Source organism: Pinus tabuliformis, chromosome 9 (assembly GCF_031772625.1).
Source record: "Pinus tabuliformis cultivar Carrire ecotype Pingquan chromosome 9, CPIR1, whole genome shotgun sequence".
NCBI lineage: Eukaryota > Viridiplantae > Streptophyta > Pinopsida > Pinales > Pinaceae > Pinus > Pinus tabuliformis.
Genome location: NC_142307.1, coordinates 1,280,523,858 through 1,280,551,405, shown reverse-complemented (window position 1 = coordinate 1,280,551,405; position 27,548 = coordinate 1,280,523,858). Strand labels below are relative to the sequence as shown.

At 40.3% G+C, this 27,548-nt stretch overlaps 1 protein-coding gene across 2 annotated transcripts in view; it reads left to right on the top strand.

Moving 5' to 3' along the window:
• Positions 1–27,548, top strand: part of DELTA-OAT (ornithine-delta-aminotransferase) — a 175,279-nt gene that overhangs the window by 98,822 nt on the left and 48,909 nt on the right. For both annotated transcript variants that reach the window (XM_089445879.1, XM_089445880.1), the window contains exons 4-5: positions 12,934–13,093; positions 13,287–13,342. In XM_089445879.1, the coding sequence (XP_089302005.1) occupies positions 12,934–13,093; positions 13,287–13,342 (216 nt within the window). The remainder of the gene's footprint in view (positions 1–12,933; positions 13,094–13,286; positions 13,343–27,548) is intronic.

The window sequence follows — 27,548 nt, the reverse complement described above, 5'->3', positions numbered from 1 at the left end:
AAAACCTTTAGCTGCTGCACTAGTTTTCCCACATTGGGTTTTTTTGTGGACAATTGTCCAAAAATAATTGTCATTTTTATGTGCGCTAGCATATTTCTCAGTTTCCAACATTTTATTTTCCGCAACATTTTTTATGGTGAAAAATTGCAATGTGATTTATTCAATATTTGCCGTAGAAAATAAACTTCATAATTAATTTACAGTGAGAAGAATAAATTTCCAATTGTTGCAATTAGACTTGTAAATTTTAACACATCCTGCCAGCCTGAGGGTTTCAAGGGTAATTTCTGTTTCTCATCGACGCTAAATTGATGGATTTGTAAGTGTTTGTGGTAGTATCTATTTACCACCAAGAGGCCAAATTTCTTATATAGGTCGGATTTATTTGTAGAAGGGCCGATTTTTTCTATTTTGTGGGAGCTTGAAAGCCTATCTAGGGCACGAAATACAAGGAGAATCAAGTGAGGGATAAGTCTCTTATTGCAGCACGACCACATTTGTGAGGTTCGAGTTATCCCAAGCAACCGAATTATTTTCCATAGCAAGGTTGAATATCTTGTAGCGGGGTTAATAAGAGGGGAGCCAAACCTCTTTTTAAGACTCGTCGAGGTGAAATTCTCCTTGTGTAAATCTTGTTACAGTGCTGGAGGACGATTTATCTTGGAGGTCGTGGGAGAGGACCGCGCTGAAAAACTCTAGCAAGAGCAGTTCGAATAATCCATAGAGGTCGCGTGATGAGTTTCTATACTAGCGTTGGATTGGGAGAGGGATGCACTAAAAATAAAACCCTATTGAGAGCCAAAGATAATTTTGTGGGTCAGTTTAGTAGGAATTCGTGAAATAAACCCTAGTCACGAGTTATCAATAGGAGTTCGAGTAGGGCTGAGCCAAAGATAATTTTGTGGGCCGATTTAGTAGGAATTCGTATGCTAAGATTCGTGGCATAAACCCTAGTCGTGAGTTTTGAGCAAGAGTTCGAGTTGTTAATTTCCATTGCATTGGATGTTTTCTAGCCACGAAATTTGGTGGAGAGGCTAGAATACATGAGATCTCTAAAACCCAGAAATCGTTTCTGGAAATTCCACCTAGAGATGGCTTAATTAGATTATTAACCAGTTTTTAAATATTTCTTAAGTCTAAACTTATGGAATATGGTTAATTAATAATAATTAATTAAGAAAAGGTGCGAATCCTCTAGAAACTCACACGGATTGACTTCAAGATGATCCTAGCCCTTGATTAAGTTTTAATCTTGGCCGTTGGTGCTCCAACAATGGATTATAAGAGGAAGTCGATGGGCACTTGGAGAAGATACACCAAAACACTAGAAGTTTGATTTTCTTGGCAGATCAATTTCCAGATAGCAGTGGCGTTGCTGGAGAGCCAGAGATCGAAGTAGAGAAGGGCATAGACAGTGAAACTGGAGGAAGATTTCTAGATCTAGCGAGTGCATTTGCAGAGAAGCAGAAGTCCCACAGTGAGGTTGACGCAGGGGTTGCGCAGAAGCCTCTAGAGGGTAGTTCGATTCAGCTGGAGAGAAGCTGAGTTTTAGTGCCAGAGGCTGGGGAAGGGTTCTAGAAGGATGGAGAGAGTTTCTCAGCCAGTGGCAGACAAGACGGTTATAGGAGCAGTTGATTTAGGCCAAGCGTGGAAGATACTGCACTAGGGTGACATAGGCCAGTGCAAAGGAAATTTGGACGCCTCACTTGGAGCTGCAATCAGAGCCTGGATTTGCCTGTGGGGTTAGGAAAATTCCTCACTAGAATTTTGCTAGTGTTTTTTCTCTGTAGGATTGCCAGATTTCGGCATCCTGATTATTGTACTCAATTTTTCTCACTGCTGCATAATAATAAAACCCTCAGCTGCTGCATGGGTTTTCCCAAGTTGGGTCTTTCCAAGGACAATTGTCCAAAAATAACGGTGTCATTTTTATTGTGTGTGTGCTAGTATTTTCTCAATTTCCAACGCTATTATTTTCGCAGTGTTTTATTTGTGAAGGTTGCAGTGTGATTAATTTGGAATACTCTATAGCAAATAAACTGGTAAATTAATTAACAATTAGGAGAATTTATTTCAGTTGCTACAATAGGATTTCAGTTTTGGAATTTTCACATGAGTAGGGCCGACCCAAAGATAATTTTGTGGGCCTAATTATTTTTCTTGCTCTGGTGTACATGTGTGTTAAAATTCTAATGTTCTATGATGAAACAATTTGTTATTCCAAAAACTTCGTTCTGCTTAATATTAGTTAAGCAATTGGAGATATAACATAAACCAAATGGACAATAGAAGACAACCAAGAAAAAAATAAGACATACAGAATTTAGGTCCAATGACCAGGCCCAAACCCACAAGGGGAAAACCCAACTAGATTCTTCTAATAGATATCAGTTGTTCAACAGAGATACAAAGTACAATGAGAGATCAAGAGAATGAGTAAGTTCACCCAAATCTGACCAAGTTGTAGCATGAAGATCACTAGTAGCAACAATAGATTCAAACTCTGAATCAAACTTCCCTTCAACTAATTCAACACTGAAATATTGAAGCACTGAATCAACCTTCGCTCACCAAGTTTTACTCTTACTCTCCAAGTCTCTTTCTCTCTTACAAGCTTCTTCAAGTCTCTCCAACTCTCTCTCTCTCATGTTCAAATTCTTCTTTCACAATGCACATGTAGTAGTAGTGTTGATTTGGGGTAGCATCGAATGTGCTTTAGCCATGAAATTTGGTGGAGAGGCTAAAGCACATGAGATCTCTAAGACCCAAAAATCGTTTTGGAGAATTCCATCTGGATGAGGAGTTATTAAAATAATTAATATTTTTAATGAGTTCCCAAGTCTCAACTTAGGAAAATAAAAATATTAATGGGTATTAATAAAGATAAGGATGAGAAACTTCTAAGAGATAAGGATCAAGTCTATTTTAATCTTAGTCGTTGATTAGGGACTTAATCTCGGTCGTTGATTCATCAATAGGAAAAGCATAAGAGAAGACCTGAGGGTCAGTTGGAGATATACTGAGGGAGACCAGTCAGTTCGATTTCTGGAGCGGGGCTTGCTGAGAAATTCGAACTAGAGGACTAGATTGCAGTGAGAGGCAGCGAGTACATAACAGAGAAGCAAGGATAGTGCTGGAGGACTAGCGCAAAGATGAAAGAGGCAGACGCAGAGCCAATTAGAAAGACGCAGAGGCAGTTGGACTGCGCAGTGATTGAAGGGCCTGCGTGGGTGACACAGAGAGGCCAAGTGCTGACACAGTGAAGCAAAGTGCTGACGCAAAGGGTCTGGGAGCGACGCAAAGGCTAGTTGGACTGATGTTGAGCCTAGGAGAAGTGCTGAAGGAGTTTGTGGTATTACTGCCGTGTGGTTATCTCTGTTGGGTAAGCCAGTTTGGCACCCTAGTTGTACTTAAGAGAAGCTGATTAATAAAATCCTCCTCTGCTGCACCATTTTTCCTACATTGGGTTTTTCCAGGGACAATTGTCCAAAATAGCTGTGTTGATGTGTTTGTTTCTGTGTAATGGCGTGATATCTGCAGTAGAATTTATTTTAATATTTATTGAAGGAATTTTGTAAATAACTTACTGGAAAATAAGTAGGCAAAATAAATTAGTTGCTACAGTAATAGAATTTTTGTTTAGAAATTTTCACATGGTATCAGAGCAAGTAATCCAAGACAGGAAGGGAAAATCAGTTATGGGTCACGATCGTAATGCAGAGGCATCCACTCCAAGAGACTCGTGCAAACTTTCAGAGAATTGCACGAGAGATAGAAATTTCGATTTCTCTATGCTAGCTTCTACATTGGAAGAAGTTTCTTGCGTAGCAAGCTCTGCATCATCAGGGGTATGGTATATAGACAGTGGAGCCTCCTAGCATATGACAGGAATCCAGGAATGTTTCTCAGATTATCAGGAGGAAAAAATGAATTTTCAGATCACCATGGGGAATAAGGCAAACTGTAATCCAATAGGAAAGAGTACCATAGTTTTTCAAACAGAAATAGGAGAGCGGTTCCGAGCTACCAATGCGCTACATGTGCTAGGACCGGGGATGAACTTACTTTCCATATCACAACTTCAAAGCAAGGGCTATGCCGTTTTCTTCATTAAGGAGAAAGTATACGTCAAACACCCAAGCTGGAAAAAGAAAGTAAAGATCGGAATTAGAAGTAACAGGTTGTACAGGTTGCAGCGAGAATCACCAATGGCACTGATAGGCAGTAATGGAGACAAGGATTTGAATGAAGTATGGCATAGAAAGATGGGACATTTGCACCATGGGGCTTTGAGAATTCTCACAAAAACTGTGACAAGAGTTCCAGATCTTAGTACAAAACGAGATGATGTATGAAGAGGATGTGCTCTAGGCAATTAAGCCAAAGCAGCGTTTCCTAGAAGTAAAAACAGGGCCAAGAGTGTGCTAGGATTGATATACTCAGATATGATGTCCACAAAAGCTCTTAGTGGTGCCGAATACTTCGTCACCTTCATCGATGACCATTCCAAGAAGACTTGGATTTATTTTCTGAAAACCAAGGACGAGGTTTTCTGTCGATTCAAAGAGTTCAAGGCTCTAGTGGAGAATCTGACTGGAAAGAAAATAAAAGTCTTGCGCTCAGACAATGGTGGAGAATATGTCGACAAGGACTTCACCGATTTTTGCGCTAGGGAGGGCATCAGAAGAGAGTGGACAACTCCTTACAATCTAGAGCAGAATGGAGTAGCAGAAAGGAAGAACAGGACTATCGTGGAAGCAGCTAGGGCTATGATGTATGATCAGGATATGCCAAAATTCCTATGGGCAGAAGCATGCAGCACGACAGTCTATGTCCAGAATAGAACTCCTCATAGGGCATTGGGCAAGATTACTCCAGAGAAAGTCTTCACCGAGAAGACACCTGAAGTTAGTCATTTCAGGATATTTGGGAGTTTAGCATATTGTTGTATACCTGAGGAGAAGAGGAAGAAGTTAGATCAAACTGCAGAGAAAGGATATCTAGTGGGATATAGCGAGAACGCTAAGGCATATAGAATCTATCTTCCATGGAGCAGGAAGGTAGTAGTTCGACAAGATGTGAAGTTCATGGAAGATAGGGCCTTTAGAAAATCTCGAGAAATGCCTTTCGAGGAGCAGTCAAAAGATGAGCTGTTGGTCAAACCACTTCAACCAGTGGAAGCCAGTACCAAGAATTCTCCTTCAGAACAGGAGGAATCACAGGAAGAGGAAGAGCTAACAGATGCACCTACTACCAGGGGAAGAACGAGCTGGGAACTCCAACAGATTCTGCGGGATGCAGAAGATTTCATTGGTGCACCCCAGAACAATTAAAGGGAACGAAGACAACCAGATATATATCAGGCCTTAGTAGCTTAGGATGGCGAACCTTCCAATTTTCAGGGGGCAACTCAACATCAAGTTTGGATGGATGCGATGGTAGAGGAGTACAACTCTATAATCGTGAATGATGTTTGGGAAGTAGTGCCTAGACCTTAGGACAAATCAGTGGTAGGTTCGAGATGGATCTACAAGATTAAATACGCTGCAGACGACAGTGTGGAAAAATACAAAGCCATGTTTGTGGCTAAGGGGTATGCTCAGAAGGAAGGAATAGACTATGAAGAGACCTTAGCCCTAGTAGCCAGGTATACATCTATCAGAACTGTGATATCTCTTGCAGCACAGATGGGATGGGAGATTCATCAGATGGATGTCAAAACAACATTCTTGAACAGGGTGATAGAAGAGGAAGTATACATTGAACAACCAGAAGGCTTTGAGACACATGAGAAGAAGTCTCATGTATGCAGATTGAAGAAAGCCTTATATGGGCTCAAACAGACACCTAGAGCATGGTATGGTCAAATTGATGGCTACTTGCAGAAGATGGGGTTCGTCAAGAGTGACGCAGATCCAAATCTCTACTATCTGGTTGTAGAGAATGAGCCTCTAATCCTAGTATTATATGTGGATGATCTCTTCTTGACAGGATCATCCAGGCTCATTGAGGACTGCAAGAAGAATCTAGCCACATAATTCGACATGAAGGATTTGGGACAGATGCATTATTTCCCGGGGTTGGAAATTTGGCAGAAGAAGTGGGAGATCTTCCTTGGACAAGGGAGATATGCTACAGAAATTCTGAAGAGATTTAGGATGTAGGACTGTAGGCCTATGGCTACTCCAATGATCACCAATTGGAAGAAAATTGATGCATCAAAAGACAAGGATGTTGATCCCACCTTATACAGGCAGCTCATAGGGTCCTTGATGTATCTGGTCAATACCAGGCCAGACATTTGTTACGCTATCAACACCCTCAGTCAGTTCATGGTGGAACCGAAGAGGGTGCACTCGGCAGCAGCCAAACATGTTCTTAGATATATATAGGGAACAGCCGATTATGGACTCTTGTACACCAGAAGCAATGATATCAGACTGAGTGGGTTCACTGATGCAGATTGGGCTGGAAGTTCAGTAGATCGGAAAAGTACCTCTGGGTACTGTTTCAACATTGGATCAGGGATGACCTCCTGGTGCAGTAGGAAACATAAATCTGTAGCTCTAAGCTCAGCTGAAGCAGACTATATGGCCGCTAGCATAGCGTCGTTCGAAGCCATATGGCTTAGAAAATTTCTTGTAAACCTATTCAGAAGAAGGATGGAAGCGACCAGGATCATGTGTGATAAGCAGAGCTGCATCAAGCTCTCTGAGAATCCAGTATTTCATGATCGGTCAAACCACATTGATATTCGGTGTCACTTTGTCAGAGATTGTGTCCAACGAGGAGTTGTGCAGTTGAGTTACACTCCTACAGGAGAACAAGTTTGCTTATTTCAGGGAGAAGATGGGGATGGTGAAGAATCCATTTCAGTAGCAGAAATGGATAAATATCAGGTGTTGCAGTGCTATGAGCAACATGATGTAGTATTTGAGAGGGAGTTGCAGTGCAGATGCAGTGATGGGAAGGACCAGTGACAGCACAGATGCAGAGGGAGCTGCAGTACAGATGTAGCAGTGGCAGTGGTAGAGTCATGGGCAACAGTACAGGAGGCAACAATGCAGAGTATGTTGGGCAGCAGGCCAAGCATCAGCACAACTATCGGTGCAGGATGATCAGGGTGATGTTTAGTGGTGGAGCATTACTAGAGCACATTCCTCGCTAAGAGGGAGTGTTGATTTGTGATAGCATCGGATGTGCTCTAGCGATGAAATTTGGTGGAGAGGCTAAAGCACATGAGATCTCCAAGACCTAGAAATCATTTTGGAAAATTCCATCTGGATGAGGAGTTATTAAAATAATTAATATTTTTAATGAGTTCCTAAGTCTCAACATAGGAAAGTAAGAAATATTAATGGTTATTAATAAAGATAAGGATGAGAAGCTTCTAAGAGATAAGGATCAAGTCTATTTTAATCTTAGTCGTTGATTAGGGACTTAATCTCGGCTGTTGATTCATCAACATGAAAAGTATAAGAGAAGACTTGAGGGTTAGTTGGATATATACTAAGGGAGACTAGTCAGTTTGATTTCTAGCGCAGGGCTTGCTGAGAAATTCGAACTAGAGGACTAGATTTCAGTGAGAGGCAGCGAGTACATAACAGAGAGGCAGGGATAGTGCCGGAGGACAAACGCAGAGATCAGAGAGGCAGACGCAGAGCCAATCAGAAAGATGCAGAGGTAGTTGGATTGCGCAGTGATTGGAAGCCCTGCGTGGGTGACACAGAGAGGCCAAGTGTTGACGCAGTGACGCAGAGTGCTGACGCAAAGGGTCTGGGAGCTGCGCAGAGGCTAGCTGGACTGACGCTGATCCTAGGAGAAGCGCTAGAGGAGTTTGTGGTATTACTGCCTTGTGGTTATCTTTATTGGGTAAGCCAGTTTGGCACCCTAGTTGTACTCAAGGAAAGTTGATTAATAAAAGCCTCCTTTGCTGCACTGGTTTTCTCGCATTGGGTTTTTCCGGGGACAATTGTCCAAAATAACTGTGTTGATGTGTTTGATTCTTGTGCATGTGTTTGTTTCTGTATAATGGCGTGATATCTGCAGTAGAATTTATTTTAATATTTACTAAAGGAATTTCGTAAATAACTTAGTGGAAAATAAGTAGGCAAAATAAATCAGTTGCTGTAGTAATAGAATTTCTGTTTAGAAATTTTCACATGGTATTAGAGCAAGTAATCAGAGATAGGAAGGGAAAATCAATTATGGGTCACGATTGTAATGCAAAGGCATCCACGTCAGGAGACTCGTGTAGATTTTCAGAAAATTGCACAAGAGATAGAAATTTCGATTTCTCTATGTTAGCTTCCAAATTGGAAGAAGAAGTTGCTTGCGTAGCAAGCTTTGCATCATCAGGGGTATGGTATATAGACAGTGGAGCCTCTTGGCATATGACAGGAATCCGAGAATGTTTCTCAGATTATCAGGAGGAAAGAATGAATTTTTAGATCACCATGGGGAATAAGGCAAAGTGTACTCCAGTAGGGAAGGGTACCATAGTTTTTCAAACAGAAACAGGAGAGCAGTTCCGAGCTACCAATGTGCTGCATGTGCCAGGACTGGGGATGAACTTACTTTCCGTATCACAACTTCAAAGCAAGGGCTATGATGTTTTCTTCATTAAGGAGAAAGTATACGTCAAACACCCAAACTAGAAAAAGAAAGTACAGATCGAAATCAGAATTAACAGGCTGTACAGGTTGCAGCTAGAATCACTAATGGCACTGATAGACAGTAATGGAGACAAGGATTTGAATGAACTATGGCACAAAAGGATGGGACATTTGCACCATGGGGCTCTGAGAATTCTCAGGAAAACTGTGACAGGAGTTCCAGATCTTAGTACAGAACGAGATGATGTATGCAGAGGATGTGCTCTAGGCAAGTATGCCAAAGCAGCGTTTCCTAGAAGTAAAAATAGGTTCAAGAGTGTACTAGGATTGATACACTCAGATATCTGCGGACTGATGTCCACAAAAGCTATTAGTGGTGCCGAATACTTCATCACCTTCATCGATGACCATTCCAGGAAGATTTGGATTTATTTTCTGAAAACCAAGGACGAGGTTTTCTGTCGATTCAAAGAGTTCAAGGCTCTAGTGGAGAATCTGACTGGAAAGAAAATAAAAGTCTTGTGCTCAGACAATGGTGGAGAATATGTTGACAAGGACTTCACCGATTTTTGCGCTAGGGAGGGCATCATAAGAGAGTGGAAAACTCCTTACAGTCTGGAGCAGAATGAAGTCGCAGAAAGGAAGAACAGGACTATCGTGGAAGTAGCTAGGGCTATGATGTATGATGAGGATATGCCAAAATTCCTATGGGCAGAAGCATGCAGCATGACAATCTATGTCTAGAATAGAACTCCTCGTAGGGCATTGGGCAAGATTACTCTAGAGAAAGTCTTCATCGGGAAGACACCTGAAGTTAGTCATTTCTGGATATTTGGGAGTTTAGCATATTGCCGTATACCTGAGGAGAAGAGGAAGAAGTTAGATCAATCTGCAGAGAAATGATATGTAGTGGGATATAGTGAGAACACTAAGGCATATAGAATCTATCTTCCAGGGAGCAGGAAGGTAGTAGTTCGACGAGATGTGAAGTTCATGGAAGATGGGGCCTTCAGAAAATATTGAGAAATGCCTTCCCATGATAGCCGAGATACCTCTAGGGGGGAGGTGCGCTGATTTGGAGCTGTAGTTCAAAAGAGCTATAGATAGGCAGGATCCTTGAGGAGCCCACCTTTCGGATCAATTCCTTGCTATAGGTCCTAGGAGCCCAAATCAGTAGTAGCAGGATGGACCAGTGTGAGTTGGTGCAGAGGAGTGTTGGAGCGACAGATGCAGTGGCTAGAATGCCAAGTCTGAGCAGCGTATTGTAGACTTGCAGCAGTGTAGGGAGGCACAATGCAGTTGTAGCAGCAACGTAGTGACTTCAGAGGGATAGCGTGGGACTAGCAGCAGTCAGAGCTTCAGCATCGAGATGCATCTATGTTGAACACTTGTTCAATAATTTGGGATGTTTTTGCTTTGCTGATGCAGTAGTAGTAGCGGTTTGCAGTGTACATGCAGTTGGCAGTGCCAGTGCCAGTAGCAGCACGAATGCAGAAAATTAGAGGGAGCTGTAGTACAGATGAAGTGTTGACAGTGGTAGTGTCAGCAACAATACAGTTGCAGCAGCAACGCAGTAGTTGGTGGACAACATGTTAGACATCAACAACGCAGAGGACGATGTTTTGAAGTCAGGGTGATGCTTCAGTGGGAAGGATTGCTAGAGCACATTCCTCACTAAGAGGGAGTGTTGATTTCTGGTAGAATCAGATGTGCTCGAAGTCTCAAATTTTGCAGGGAGGCTTGGGCACATGTATTTCAAAGTACCCAGAAATCATTTTGGGAAATTCCACCGGGAGACAGTTTTATTAAAATAATTAATTATTTTTAATGGGATCCTAAGTCTACACTTAGGAAAATAAAATAATTAATGGGTATTAATCTAACTATGGGTGTGACTTCCAGAAGAAGACGAGGATCAAGCAGAAATGATCTTAGCCATTGATTAGCTTCTAATCTGGGCCGTTGAATGTCAACGAGAAGATTATTTAAGGAGGCTTGAGGGTCATTTGGAAAACACAGAGTGAGTTGATCAGTCAGATCGAATTGTTGAACCTAGAGGTAGCGCAATGATTTGTAGTGATCACACAAAGAGGGGCACATGGAGTTTTGGCTGGAGGATCTTCTCCGGAGCCAAGAATACTCAGCAGAGAGACACATAAAGGAGGCAACACAGAGGCTAGAGAGGGTGACGCAGAGCCAGGAAGGGCTCACACAAGCCCCACGCAAAGCAACGGAAAAGCCATCCATGCAGAAGTCTGAATTTGTTGAGGAGGCTGATGTTTCTATGCCGGGAGGACTGGAATCAACTCTTGGAAGCAAATCGATCACCAATAGAGGTGACGTAGTGCCTTAGAGGCCGATGTAGGCCCAATAGGGTCAGTGCTTGAGTAGCCGGGGAACTCGTTGGTTCAGCTGCCGGATCAGCCGCAATTTGCAGTGTAGAGTGAGGTAATCTCACTAATTTCTTTTGCCAAGTGATATTCTCTGTAACTAGAGTGTCGGGAAGGCATCCAGTAGTTGTATTTAGAAATACTTTAGCTTAATAATAAAAACCCTCAGATCTGCTGCATTGGTTTCCTCGCATTGGGTTTTTCTAGGGACGTTTGTCCAACAATAATTGTCATTTCTATGTATCTTTCTCTATTGTTCAGTTTCTTGTTTCGGCATTATTTAAATGGTGTAGGTTGCAATGTATGTATTTCTATGTTTTCCGTAGGAAACTTCAAATAACTTGTTCATGTAAATCTAACAAGTAGGAGAAATATCATCAGTTGCTGCAGTAGGGATTCCTGGGTTTAAGGAATTTTCACACTTCAATCAAGATTGAAGACTAACTCATTCTAATTGAACTTGTAATTGCCACTTCGTTCTGTAGTCAAATAGAAGAAGAATCCGCGTAACTGAAGCTCCAACTCTACACATGCTATCTGGAAGATTATTCTAGTAAACTGGAAATAAACTCATCCTAACTGAAGTCTAAGTTATGAACTCGAACTCATACTAAGAGAAAGACAATTCGAGGTCTTCACTAGCTTAGGCACAAGCCAAAAGACCTTTACTTGCTACATTTTCAACACCCTCAAAATTTTCTACATGTGTGATAGAATCCAATGAAAATGTTTCAATCCTGAAATCATGAAAGCTGTGTATTGAATTTTGAATGGGATATGGAATTCTTCTTTCGCCATATGAAGTTTGATGAGGTTGGAACCACTCTTAGACATCTTGAAACAATTAATTGTAATGTTAAAAATTTAAGTAAAATGATAAAAAGGAGTGTGATCCCAGTGGTGCTTCCTAGATGCTCTCACTTAGAGCGTGGATCCAAAGGGGCCACAGGCCTTTGGGGGGGTGGCTGCTCCTGGTAACATTGATGTGGAGAGGAAGAAAAGTTGAAGACATGGCATGTAACCATGTTACTATCCTATAAAACCAATGACTATTGTGTTTGGTTATCTTGATGCCTCACTAAATGGAGGTGGACTCATATGCAGCCTTCACATCATCAAATCTTGTAGTCATCTTTTTGTTTAGTTGTACTTAGTCTTTGTAATTTTTTTTTTAATATGATTTGTGTTAAGTGTGGTGGAAATTTGAAAAAAAGATATTTTCATGTGTTTTTCAAGGGGTTGTGGTGTTGGAGTGATGGAATTGTAATACTATTTAAGCTAGGAATAATAAAATATTTGTATAATGTGGTTACTTTATATTAGGGGCATGTGATCAATGTAGTATTAAATGCTAAGGTTAGAGGTTGGTTAAATCACCTTAACCTACTAAGGGTGCTATATATGTTATGTATGGCACATTTATGGTTTGTGAGAAGTATGTGTTGGCTCAATGTAAATAAGAAATATGAACTTTTAATTATCTCTCCACTTCTGTTTTTCATGACTCTTTGTGCACTCTAAAAATCTACTACTAGGAGGTTCATGAAGGCTATCCTATATTTCTTTTGGTTAGGTTTCCGTATTTCTTATCTTATCCTCTTTTTAGGGTAATTATTTACTTAAATTGGGTGTTTGAAAGATTTTCATCCAAAATTCTATATGGAAAACACTTCATTATTGAAAAAGGTTTTTTAGTGTTTATGCTACCCTCGCTGCATGTACTAGACTATTTAAAATCATATAGTTGGCAATCATGTTCATAAAGGACTATGGGTAATGCTTGTTTTCCATCTAGTGAGAATTGATCTTATTGTGGAAAAGTGTCGAGGCTCTATATATTTTTTTAACCAGCATCTTGTAGCATTTTCTTGAGTTCTTTAGACTATCATCTTACTTCCTAATAAAAAGGTTTTGTATTTGTCATGTAGGCTATTATTATTTCCTGTTGTGGCTGTTTCCATGGCCGCACTACGGCTGTAATCTCTATGAGTTGTGACAATGAGGCTACACGTGGGTTTGGTCCATTTCTGCCTGGTCTCCTTAAAGTTGACTTTGGCGATGCTGACTCTCTTAAATCTATGTTTGAAGGTTGGAAGATTACGTATACTCCAAATCCTCTATATTTCTAACGGTGAACTTGCAGTACATTTGTTTTTGCTGGCCTACAACAAATGGATTTAGTTTTCAAAATATTGTTGTTTTCATACTTTGTTCATCATGTTTTTGTGAACTTTTGTAATTCTCCTATTACTTATTATATGTCTTGTGGTTAAAACTGCAGCACATGGAGACAAGGTTGCTGGATTTCTCTTTGAACCCATTCAAGGAGAAGCAGGGGTATGTATATTTGGGACTTTGATTTGTTTTCAGTGAATGTAAGTACAATAGAATCTTAGTTTATACAGAGAAGCAAGGACTTTTTCTTCCTTACAACAAAATCTAGCAGCCGAAACAATTTCTAGCATAAAAAATGCACTTTCTAGTTGAAAAATCACATAAATCTGAAGAAGTAGATGGCTTTTATCATCCAAATTGAACTAATTTATGGTAGAAATTGGCTGAAAATATTTTCAAATATCACTGTCATAAACATAGTTCAAACACTGAAATAAATTCGAAGTATGCATGGGAAAACAAGGCTGCAAAATTTCTGAATTCATCACCTCATTCAGCCAACTCATCCACAAGATAAGGCTAACCAAAGGCCTCAAAATTTGTACTATAAGCCTTAGAAATTTCACGTTTAATATCATATATAGGCTCTCCTCTCCAACAATCTTAATTTCCACTATGGTTACTAATATGAAAAATATCATCTACATGGATGCATTTAAACAAATAAACAATATTCTTCTTCCACGCGTTTTTCTTTTAAATTGCTTTCCTCAAAATCATAAGAAAATACTCTATCAAAATCAGACTGTTAAGAAAACATATCAAACCCTTTTGTAATGTCCCCATTTTCAGTTTTCCTTATGATGCGGCTACGATGGATTTCCAGGGTTGGTGACAGCTTGGTTATGGGAGCAAGATTTCTTTATCAGTGGGCCTAGAGGGTTTTGGAGGAGTTTTATGGGGTCCGTGTTGAGAAATCGGGAGGCTAACAGATGATATTAGATTTCTCATACTTTGATAACAACTTGTGATTTTAGTTGGCTTCTTATTAATTTTTATTATGTTTCTTTCATCAAACAAATATCAAATATAAACATGAAGATCACAAGAGAACAGAGAACACAAGATATAGGCTCCAAGCCAGGGAAAAATACCTCTCCAAGGGGAAAACCTAGTCAAACTCTTCTTCTTCTTATAGAACCAAGTCAGAATGAGACATCCAAGACCTCTAGACCATGACCAAGACCAAGACCTTCTCCAATCACCAAGTCAGCCCTCCAAAAGATCCTTCTTCAATTGAGTCAAAGTCTCCCAAAGTCAACAAAGGTCAACTCTATCAAAATCTGATCCAGTCAAGGTTTTGGCCCTCTTGAATATGTCTACAACTCTGCCTGCAATTCTCGTCCCTACAACTCGCATAGTAACCCCAAAAACTTCGCACATGTGAGAGAGAGGAGGCTCAAAAACTCAGATTTCTTCTTCTCCTTGAATTTTGCTCTTTTTCTTCACCTTCACACTTGTCTTTCTCTTCTTCTTGTTGTAGATCGAACTTGTGATGGATGGATTCCAAAGAGGTCGAAGTCATCATCAATATATAGCCTTTTCATGGGGTCGAATAGCCCTCCACAGGGTCAACTTCACACAGGCAGGGCCGACTTGGTGATGGAGGTCTTTTTGACTTTCTTGACTCAAAATAAATTTTTCTTTCATGATACAAATGCCCAAGAAGGGTCTTATACATATGATAAGGACTCTTTTGACTCAAGTAAACCCTAGAAGCATGAAGAACGTATGTGACCTAGTTGATAAATAAAAAGAGCATGAAACCCATGCTTCAAAAATAATTTTCTTTTTCTTCTTTTTCACTTTTACAATAAATATATAATGATATAAGTACAATAACAATTATGAAGATCGAGCATAGTTACATTTTCAACACTCCCTCTTAACTAGGGAGGTATTCATAATTGTACAAATGGTACAAGGATGACCTCAAGTTGAAATGTTCTAAGAAGAGTATCATAGTCAACATATACAATGCTAGGGATCTAGATACCATCTAGGCTAACTGTCAAGGTATCAACCCATCAAGGGATCTAGGTACCATCTAGGCTACTGCCAAGGTATCAACCCAATAGGGATCTAGATACCATCTAGGCTACCTGCCAAGGTACCAACCCTAACAAGGATCTAGGCATCATCTAGGCTACTGCCAAGGTACCAACCCAACAGGGATCTAGGTACCATCTAGGCTACCTGCCAAGACACCAACCCTAACAGGGATCTAGGTATCATCTAGGCTACCTGCCAAGATACCAACCCTAACAGGGATCTAGGTATCACCTAGGCTATTGCCAAGGTTCCAACCCAATAGGGATCTAGGTATCATCTAGGTTACCTGCCAAGATACCAACCCTAAGTACCATCATACAGGCTTGTTTAGCCTAAGGTACAACAACTCATCATCTCTCCCTCTCAATCAAATAGGAGATATCAACTAATCCAAGCTTGCTTCTCAAATACTCAAGCTTCTTATTGGGAAGAGATTTAGTCAAAATATCAGCTACTTGTTCATCTGTTGAGATATACTGTAGCTTTATGACCCCATCTTGTACCAAACTTCTAATATAATGGTACTTATTATTAATATGCTTTGTTCTAGCATGAAACACAGGGTCCTTAGTCAACCTTATGCTACTTTGGTTGTCACAAAATATCATGGTGGGATCCATTGGTCCTCCAAATAGGTCTGTAAGAAGCTTCCTGAGCCAAACAACTTCTTTTCCAACCTCACAAGTTGCAACATATTCAACTTCAACACTACTCAAAGCAATAGAGTCTTGTTTTCGACTCATCCATGAGATCATAACAATCCCAAACTAAAGCAACCACTGGTAGTGCTTCTTCCATCTGTCTCATTGCCACCCCAATCAGAGTTTGTAAAGCCTAACAATAGTATCTCATTGCCATCATATTTTAGGCAGTGATGAATCGTCCCACGTAGATATCTCAAGATATGTTTGGAAACTACCCAATGTTCATGACATGGCTCCAACTAAAACTAACTGAGGACATTTATTGCATAACATATGTCAGGTCTAGTATTCACCAGGTACATTAGGGAGGCAACCAACTGATGATAACTTGTGGGATCAACAAGGCTAGAATTTGAACTCTTCAATTTCTTCAAATTTGTGATCATGGGAGTTGTCATGGGCTTACTATCCATCATGCCAAACTTTTGCAAAATCTTGATCACATATTTTCCTTGACCAAGATATATTTCACTTGGTTTCTGCCAAACTTCCAAGCTCAAATAATAATGCATAAGCCCAAGGTCCTTCATTTCAAACTCAACTTCCAACAACTTCTTACTTTCTTGAATTTGATGCTCTACACCTGTAATGAGTAAGTCGTCCACTATGAAACTGGATTTGCTGGAAATGGCCTGCGTGTCCGAATCCCACAAATCAGACACGATTCGATGGTGATTCGAATCCTAGAACGTGACACGTTGTGTCCTAACGTGACACATGCGAATCCCACACGTGTCACGTTAGGACACAACGTGTCACGATTTTGGGATTCGAATCCCAAAAAAGGGAAACCCGCGGGCATAAAATCGCGCTGTTCTATCAGTCATTTACCATTTCTCTCTTTTAGTTTTGCATACATTGAGCTGTGGGCAAGGAGCTAAGGGTTTGGAGCAAGGAGCTAAGGGTGTGGAGCGTTCGGCAAGGAGATTCAAGCACCAGGTAAGTGCATTTCATCTCTATTTTTTTGCATTTCTATTACAACAGTTTGTATATGATTTTTTTTTACAAATTTGTGCATGTTTTGTTTATTTTTTTTTACAGTATTCATGGCTCAATCAAGGGCAGCAGTTAGGGGGCAAAGAAAGGGGAAGAATGTCTCCATTGGAGATGCCCCTCTTCCCCCAATATCATCAGAGTATGTTGCAAGCAATGTTGAGGGAAGAGGAGGACCTAAAGACAACATTGAGAAATATCCCTTGTGGAAATATGTCACAAGAGAGGATGGGACAAGCACCAAGGGGAAGGGAGGAGACAATGTACAATGGAGATGCAACTTTTGCGACATTTCTTTCAAAAGCACATATTACTGTGTGAAAGGCCATTTGTTGGCTTTACCAGGTTGTGGAATTGGAGCTTGTAAAGCTGTTCCTTTACAAAAGAGGAAAGAAATGGAAAAGGAGTTCACTGTTGGTATGGCAAATGTGGCTGCAAAATCAAGAAAAACCAAGAATGAAGACCCCCTTCCATTTTTGAGGAAAGGCACCACCAAATTTCCATTTGAGAGTTCTATTGGTGGACAAGCAACAAAAAGAAGAGCATTTTCACTTGGTCCAATGGACAAGATTTTTAAAAAATAGAAACGGGAAGAACTTGATTTCACCATTGCCTTCTTTTTCTATCAAAACTTCATATCATTTAATGTTGCACGCTCACCTCTATTTATTGAGATGTGTCGAGCTCTAACTCACGGGTCTCCATCATGGTATGTGCCTTCTGGTTCAGAGAAGCTTAGAACCACATTGTTGACGAAGGCAAAAAAAGAGGTGCAAAAAATGCTTGAGCCTATTAAAGCATCATGGCCAACATCTGGGGTTAGCATTGTTTCTGATGGATGGACAGATCCAGCACGACACCCAATCATCAACTTCATGGTGTCTTCCTTGAATGGTCCAGTTTTCTTGAAAGCAGTGGATACACTTGGAGAATACAAGGATGCACAATTTATGGGTGAGTTATTTATTAAAGTTATTGAAGATGTAGGTGTTGATTCTTGTGTGCAAATCATTACAGATAATGCACTTGTTTGCAAGGTTGCTGGCATGATTGTGGAAGCTAAATATCCACAAGTGTTTTGGACACCTTGCGTTGTCCATTCATTGAACTTACCACTGAAATCCATTGCTTCTGATGTGCTTTGGATTGGTAACATTATTGAGGATGCACGACATTGTTTTGGAGAATTTAGCATCTACGGATAAATACTAATTCCCTAGATAAGTAGCTGTATCTAGAACAACAATTTAAAGTGTTTTAGACTTTTCCTATAAGTAATAGATAAGATGAGAAGATAGAGGGCCTACCTGTAGTTCCGCTTTCCTCTCGTCTCCCTTGTATCGATTCCGTCACTCCTTCCCGTACTTAATTTGCTTGAGAAGTACCCTGTAAACACAACAGAAGACAAAAACCGATCAAAGCATACGATCTATTGAATATAAGTGAAAGGAATCAGATACAATTCACACACATAAGCATTATGAAACAATACAAACATATGGGAAAAGGTTCAAACACTTTATTAGATAGAAGAAGGAATTACAACCATTGGTGTTTGATTCATAGCCATTCCTCCAGCTTGGATCCCATCCACATCACATCAAAAGCATGACAAACTTGTAGCATCACAATACTTGCTTCAAAGCCAAATCTCATAGCAACATTATCTCCTTACAATTCAACATAATCCAGCCCCTGATCACTTAGATGAGTGGTCAATTTATAGGAAGATGAAGGAGGTTTTGTCATTAATGGTGGCATTGAATGGCCTTCCATACTTAGAATTAGTTCCATGGAGGAAGGGATGAGAGGATAGGATGCACCTTAACTCATTCCTCATCCATTTTCGAGCTCATAGGAGTTGATAAGTGAGGGAAACTTCTAGATGACTCCAAAAGATAAGAATATTCCCCAAACCCTATGTGAATTTCGCTCATTCTCGCCCAGCGCAGGTGAAAGGAAGCCTAAGTGCTCTGCAGAGCACCCTGGCAGTGGACTTAACTGCTCTGCAGCGCACCTTCATAAGGGCTTACCTGCACTGGTCCCTCTAGAGGCTATTTCTGGATGTCTTCAAGTCATGAAACTGTCTGGGAAGGAGGCATTCAAAGGGGTGACTTGTTTAGGGCATGAAACAATTGAAATTAGGGTTTGATGAACCCTAAAACACTGATTTGTATGTTGGGATTTGATGTGCCCTAATGGATCTGTAACAGACATATCCGTAACTTTGTGCAAAATCATACAAATGCCCTCACTATCTACAAGGAGTACAACAATCTATCATTGTTGAAGATTGCTGATACACGGTTTGCCTCTTCATTCATGATGTTGAAGAGGTTGAGGGAGGTCAAGATCGCTCTTGGGGCCATGGTTATTTCTGAGTTTTGCTCTTTTTGGAGAAAGACAGATCAAGTAGCCTCTAAAAGAGTGAAGGACACATTGCTAGATGATGCTTGGTGGGAGAGGGTAGATCTAATTATTTAGATCATGGACCTTATCATTTCTTTGCTTCGATTTGCAGATACATACAAACCCATCCTAAGAGAGGTTTATGAGGGATGGGATTCCATGATTGAGTCTGTGAGGAGCATTATTCTACAGAGTGAGTGCCTCGAGTATGAGACATCACCAGAGGCCTTCTGTGGTACTATACAGGATATTCTTGTCAGCAGATGGGACAAGAATTACACACCTTTACATTGTTTGGCTCACTCATTGAACCCAAAATACTACAGCCATGAGTGGCTGAATGGTGGACCTTCCCGCAGATTCCCTCCTCACATGGATGGTGAAATCTCACAGGGGAGGAAAGATGCATTCAGGCGGGTTTTTCAGGATAGAGCATTGCTTGATGTGCAGGATGCCTTTGCAGAGTTTTCCACTGGCACTGGTCGATTTGCAGGATATGATGTGATTAGAGACAAGGGGGCTAAGAAGCCCTATTCTTGGTGGGAAAATCATGGGGCAACAAGCCCTCCTCTTTAGCAGTTAGCCATGAGGCTCCTCTCTTAGGTGACTTCATCCTCTTGTTGCGAGAGGAATTGGAGCACCTATGGGAATTTGTATAGTGTGAAGAAGAGCAGGCTTGAGCAGTCCAGCACAGAGACAATGGTGTATGTGCACACCAACCTTCGTCTTATTTACAGGTAGAGGGAAGAGTGGTTGAGGGGAAAAAAAGATGTGGGATGTCTTTCCTAATGATATGGGTCTGGACAACAGTGTTGAGTTGGCATTGGCCAACATGGATCTCAATGATCCAGTGCTAGAGCCTGTTAGATTTGATGACGGTGATATTTTAGAGGGGTCATCCTCCACACCAGCAGATGCAGAGGCGACTATGGATACAGGGGAGGAGGAGGATGCAGAGGAGAGCAGTGGTGAGTCTGGTGACCATGATGATGAGGACATTGATACTGATTCTAATGATGACTATGAGGATTGTTGACTCATGAGTCATGGGCTACCTATTGCCTTGAGGCTTGTATACCTGTAGTTGTTTTATATTTTCTATTTCTATTTGCCATTGGCATTGCACTACCTATGTAACACATTTTGATTTGATGATTTAATGAGAAAACTACAGTTCTTAGTGTCTTTATCTTACTATCTTGTAAATTGTCTTTCATTTATGAATCATGATTTATGTGACATGTATTTGAATGTTGTATGTACTGTGCATGTTATAATGTTACTAACTTACTTTGTAAACAATAAAACTAACATCTAGATGAAGATCTATGTTTGAAATCAATGAATTTGTATCATTAATGAGAATTTGTGTAAGAAATATCTAATTTTTAATATATATATTTTAAATATATATATATATATATATATATATATATATATATATATATATATTTTAAATATATATATATATATTTTTTAATAAAATAATATAGAATGAATCTTACGTGTCCTGTTCCGGGGGGTCAACGTGTCTGAATCCGACTCCCGAATCCCCGTATCCTATGAATCCCGAATCCCCGTGTCAGGGGACTTAGGTCATCCACATATAATAGTATGATGACAGGTTCATTCTTGACTACCTTGATGTAGAGATTTGCATCTGCAAAGCTCTTGACAAATCCAATTCTTAATAAATAGGCATCCATTCTTGCATACTAAGCTCTAGGAGCTTGTTTCAAGCCATATAGTGCCTTCTTCAATTTGTAGACGTGAGTTTCTCTGCTATGGATCTCAAATCCTTGAGGCTGCTCAATATATACTTCTTCATCTATAGTCCCATTCAAGAATGTTGTTTTGACATCCATTTGATGGATATTCCATCCCATAGTGGCAACTAAAGAAATCAAAGATCTAATAGTAGTGTACCTGGCGGTAGGAGCAAAAGTTTCTTCATAATCAATTCCTTCCTTTTGAGAGAAGCCTCTAGCTACAAATCTTGCCTTGTATTTATCAATGCTCCCATCTATTGCATGTTTGATTTTATAAATCCATTTGGAAGTGACAATTGATTTGTCACTAGGTCTAGGAACAATTTCCCAAACTCCATTCTTCATAATAGATTGGTACTCTTCTTGCATTGCTTTCCTCCATTTTGCATGTTTAGCGGCTTGTTCATAGGTGGAGGGTTCAACTTCAATAAGCTTTGTCATATACGCTGCATAACTAGAATACCTTTTAGGTCTTTTACTTTCTCTGAAGGTTCCTTTTGTTGCTCCATGACCTTCAACTTCTTGTAAAGTTGCTCTTAACCAAGCTGGCCTTTTTTGAACTTCTGGAATGATAGTTTGTTGAATAGGTTCACTTGGTCCTTCAACTTCTTGATTGATTGTAGGTACTTCATTGTTGTCATGATCTTCTTCTTCTTCAAAGAGGGGTACTTCTTTTTCATTAGAGTCAATGGGAATGTCCTTGGACTTTTTGTATGCAATGTTTTTTATCGAAAATGACATCTTTGCTGACTTCAATATGATGATCTTACGTAATATAGATTATGTAGGCCTTTGATGATGAGCTATAGCCAACAAAGATGCCCTTCATACTGGTGGACTCCAACTTCTTCCTCTTGTCTTTTGGAATGTGAATGTAAATGGGGCATCTAAAGATTCAACGATGATCTACATTAGGTTTCTTTCTCGAAAATGCATCTTCGAGAGTCGTATTTTCAAGAATTCTATGTGGGCTTCTATTTTGGATGTATATGCCTGTCACTATTGCTTCTCCCCATAAGAATTTAGGAAGATCTTCATCATGGATCATGGCTCTAACACATTCTTCAATTGTTCTATTCTTTCTCTCAACCACTCCATTTTGTTGAGGATTATAGGGAACTATGAGCTCCCTCTTAATACTTGCTTCCTTGCAAAAAGCTATAAGTTCCTTGGAGGTGTATTCCCCACCATTGTCGGATCTTAGAGTCTTTATCTTCCTTTCTGTCAAGATCTCCACTTTTGCCTTGAATTCTTGGAATTTTTCAAAATGTTCATCCTTAGATTTGAGGAGATAAATCCATGTTTTCCTTGAATGATAATTAATGAATGTCACATAATATTGATGACCTCCAAGAGATTTTTCTACCATAGGTCCACATACATCAGAATGAATGAGGTCTAATATTTTTTTGGACGTGGTAGCACTGCTTGTAAATGGCTTCTTCACATTTTTGCCTAAAGCACCTCCCTTTCAAACTCCTTCATGGTCTTCTTTTAAATTGGGGATGCCTTTCACAATTTGACTTAAAGAGGGCAATATTTTATAGTGAAGGTGGTCATACCTTCTATGCCATAGTTCATAAGGTGTTAATTTTATTTGACAATGGTATGTTCTATGCTTAGCACAATTACTTCAATGTACTTTATGCAGACCGATGACAATTTCCAAATTAGTTTCCAATAGCAATCACTTTAACCATAAATCACATTGACAATAATTGCAGATAGAACATAAAATAAAATGCAGAAGACAAGCCAAGACAACTAGACACCAGATTTGGTGAAAGCCAGGGAAAAACACCAATGTGGGGAAAACCTTTTGATCAATTCTTCTTATTATTATATTAAATGTTCAACAGAGAGAGAGTACAAAAAGTCAAAATTGACTTGCCAAATCAAAGTCAAAACAACCCTGCCAAATCTGCAGTTAACTATAGTCAAACTCAGCCCTAACCAGAAAGTCAAAGATGGTCAACATAGTAGTCAAACTTCTCCTTTGAAGCTCAGTCAAAGGCAGTGAAACTCAGCTTCCAGCAGTGGTCAAAGTCAGCCAAAATAGTCATAAAATATGCAGTCCTACTTGGTCAACGTCAAACAGGCCTGCTGAGATAGAAATTCACTCTAAAAATCAAAGCCAAAGGATGCCCAAAAAGTCAAAGTCAATGCTGGTCAAATTGCAAGAAAGTTTGAAGTTTTCGGCCCTGTAATTTTGTTTGAAATTCGTCCTCCTTTGCTACACATGTGAGAGATATTGAATGCCCAATAATTGTATGAACCAATGAGAGGAGAGAGAAGAATGTGTGAGTGATGATGATGCCAAATGAGGTGAGAGGTCACTTGTATTTATACAAGTCGTCGAGGGTGAAGTGACATGTCCATTTGGCTTCATGAGCCTACATGATGATCTAGTGAACTTGAACAATTTGCACGTGTGGGCATAAATTCAAAAACACACTTCTACTTGTCCAAATTAGATGATCTTTATATCAATTTTGGTCATGTCGAAAAGAGGAATTTAATGCAATCATCATCTCCATCAAATGAGCTGTCCAAAGTGGAATTTTGCCTTAGTTTCCAATTTTAATACTCCCTCTCAGCTAGGGAGAATTCCACCTGCCAATCTATCATTGATCATCATGTCATATTGTCGTCATGTACCATCGCTGTATCTCATCTCATCTCTGCTCTGCTGAACACTGATATGAATAATGAAGAAGAATCGATCAAGAGTGAGTCGCAAGACGTTACCACTCTCCACTGACAAAAGTCAATCTAGAGGTAGAACCTCAATAAGAATTTATCCCATATCAAGTTGTTGAACATTATGCATCCTAGACATAGGGAGTACGACAGTACACGATGTGTCCATCGGTAGTGTTATGGTCACTATCCACTTTTAATTGGCCAGATGAGAGGTACTTCCCATGAGTCCCAGACTACATGGGTAGGATGTATGCTGGGGCATCAGCAGGAGAAGGTGAACCACTCATCCTACTCATATGCCATAGGGAAAGGTGAACCACTCATTCTATGCATATGTTAATCATAGGGGAAGGTGAACCACTCACCCTACACGTGTCATCAATCGTAGGGGAAGGTGAAACACTCACCCTACACACATGTCAACCATCATGGGGTATCATAGGGGAAGGTGAACCACTCACCTTGTACACAACACACCAATAGGGGAAGGTGAACCACTCACCCTATGGTCGCTCATAGCTCCAAGAAGTACCTTAAGCCCCCAGGAGCTCCCAGAGCTTAATGTCCAACTCAAGTGGGATCCTCATGGGAGGGTCTTTCCACGATTCCAAGTCTCTTTTGGAAGGCTAGGAATTTGACCTTCCCGAAGGGCTTCGTGAGAATGTCTCCGACCTACTCATCAGTCCTGATGTGTTGGAGCCTTATTGCTCCCCCTTGTACCATATCTTCGAATAAAGTGGTACCTGATATCAATGTACTTGGAGAGGTCGTGGAACACGAGATTCTCTAAAAGGCAAATCCCACTCTGGTTGTCACAAAATATCACTGTGGTATTCGGCATGCACTCAAATAGCTCACTAAAGAGCTTCCTCAACCAAAAAACCTCACAACAGGCCATACTAGTTGCAATGAATTCAGCCTCAACAGTGCTTAGAGCAACCGATTTCTGCTTCTGCTCATTTAAGAAATTGAAGCAGAACCCAATGAGAAGAAACATCCTGATGTGCTCTTTCGATCCACCACACTGCCAGCCCAATCAACATCAGTATATCCATGTAACTTCAAATTCCCGATAGTGTATCTCAATCCATAGTTGATTGTGCCACGAAGATATCTCAAGATATTCTTAGCAACAATCCAATGTATGTGACGAGGTTCGACCATAAATTGACTAAACATATTCCCAACGAAGCATATGTTCGGATGAGAGTTTACCAAGAACATCAGGGTCCCCACAAGTTGTCTATATTTAGAGGGGTTTTCCAATTCGGGCCCAACAACACTACCACATAGCTTCTTGAAGTTGAGTTCCATCGGAGTAGACACATACTTGCAATCCACCATCCCACATCTCTCGAGCAGCTTCACAATGTATTTTCCTTGAGAAAGGAAAATCTCACCTAGATTTGGCAGACCTTCAGGCCTAGGAAGTAATGCATTAGTCCTAGGTCCTTCATCTCGAACTCGGAAGCCAACTCTCTCTTGCATTGATAAATGAGAGGGTCTGTACCTGTCAGAAAGACATCATCTACATAAACGACCAAAATGAGAGGCATGTCCTAGGTTAGGATCAACATCACTCCTTGTAAATCCTAGCTTCATAAGATAGCTGTCAATCCTCTCATACCAAACCTTAGGGGCTTGCTTCAACCCATAGAGGGCTTTCTTCAACCTGCATACGTGTGTCCTTCGATCTTGTACTTTGAACCCCTGAGGTTGTTCCAAGTAGACTTCCTCCTTAAGCGAGCCATGCAAGAAAGCAGTCTTAATGTCCATTTGATGTAGGCTCCATCCTTGAGTGGCAACAAGAGCAATAATAGATCAGATAGTGGTATATCGAGCAACCGGTGCAAATATCTCGTCATAGTCCACTCCTTCCTTTTGAGAGAAGCCTCGAGCAACGAACCTAGCCTTGTATTTCTCAACACTCCCATCTGCTCCATGTTTGATTTTGTATAGCCATTTTGAGGTGACTACGGACTTGTCCTTTGGTCTAGGCACCACATCCCAAACATCATTTTTCATGATAGATTCATACTCCTCATTCATCACATCCTACCAGACTTGGTGATTTATGGCTTCCTCGAATGTCATGGCTTAGTTTGAACCATAGTACTCATAGCAGCTAGGTGCCCTTGGTACCTGTTCGGCTTCTTACTTTCACGGAATGCCCCTCTTGCAGCAATATGTATTTCAACATCTTCGAAAAAATCTTTGAGCCACAAAGGTCTTTTCCTTGAGGTAGAGGGATCACCAGGAGGTGGATGAATGGGATCCATCGGGCCTTTAACATTGGGCATAGGCTCATTTGTCAGAGGTTCATCCTGTTTTTCTGTAGCATCATCATTATCCTTCCTTGGAATGGGGAGATCTTTGGCTTTCCCAAGGGCAGTGTCTTCATCGAAGGTGACATCATGGCTTATTTCCATGTCTCTTTGACCAGGCACATAGATTCTATATGCCTTTGAATTTTCATTGTAGCCAACAAATATACCTTTCTTCCTAGATGCTTCCAACTTGTTTCTTTTCTCTTTAGGCACATGAAAATACACGGGACAACCAAAAATTCTAAAATGAGAAACATCATGTTTCTTACCAGAGAAGACCTCCTCAGGAGTCTTGAAATCCAGTGCTTGATGCGGGCTCCTATTTTGAACATACACGGCAGTGTTGGCAACTTCTCCCCATAAGAACTTCGGTAGACCTTGATCATGGAGCATGGCACGGGTGGCTTCCATAATTGTTTGATTCTTCCTTTCAACATCTCCATTTTGCTCAGGAGTGTATGGAATAATTGTCTTCCTCTTAATGTAGCCTCTTTGCAAAAGTCATTGAATTCATTTGATTCATATTCAGTTCCATTTTCGGTCCTCAATATTTTGATCTTCTTCCTTGTTTGATTTTCCACCAAGGCTTTGAAAGAACGAAACCATTTGAACACTTCATCCTTCTTCTTCAAGAAATAGATCCATGTTTTGCGAGAGAAGTCATCCACAAAAATTGCATAGTATAAGTATCCTCCCAATGATGTTACGGGCAACATACCAGATAGGTCAGAATGGACCAATTGAAGAATATCGGTTGTTTGGCTTTCTCTTGAAGGGAATGGTCCCATTGTAAGTTTCCCAGTTGTACAACCCTGATAAACTCCTTCACGATTCATGTTGAAATCAAGCATCCCTGTGACCATCTACCTTACCCCAAGTAAGGCTTTATAATGTAAGTGGGTGAACCTTTGGTCCCATAACTCAGATTGAAGTGAAGCATCATAAGTCAAAGCTCCTAACGGACTTCCTCCAACTTAATAGAGACCATCAACCCTAAATCCAAGCGTGAATGCATCTTTAGGGTTTCTTTTCCAAATACGTTCTTTTCCATTAATGAATGCTACCTTGAAGCCTTTATCTTCCATCGCAAAAATAAACATCAGGTTCTTCTTCAAATCGGGCACATACAATACTTCTTGTAGTTGAATGGTTTGACTTTGATTTAAGTGAAGAGTGACAGTACCTATCCCTTTCATGGGGTAAGTGGCATTATCTCCAAGTATGATCTCAAAATTAGTCTTCTTTTCAATCAAATTTGGGAGAGCCTCTTTGTATCCAGTGAAGTGCCTTGAGGCTCCACTATCAATTAACCAATGATCCAAAGTATCCGGAGGAGAGGCAGTAGATAGAGCGGAAATAAGATAAAATTCTTTTGTTTTTCTACAATATTACTTTTCTCATACCTGGAATT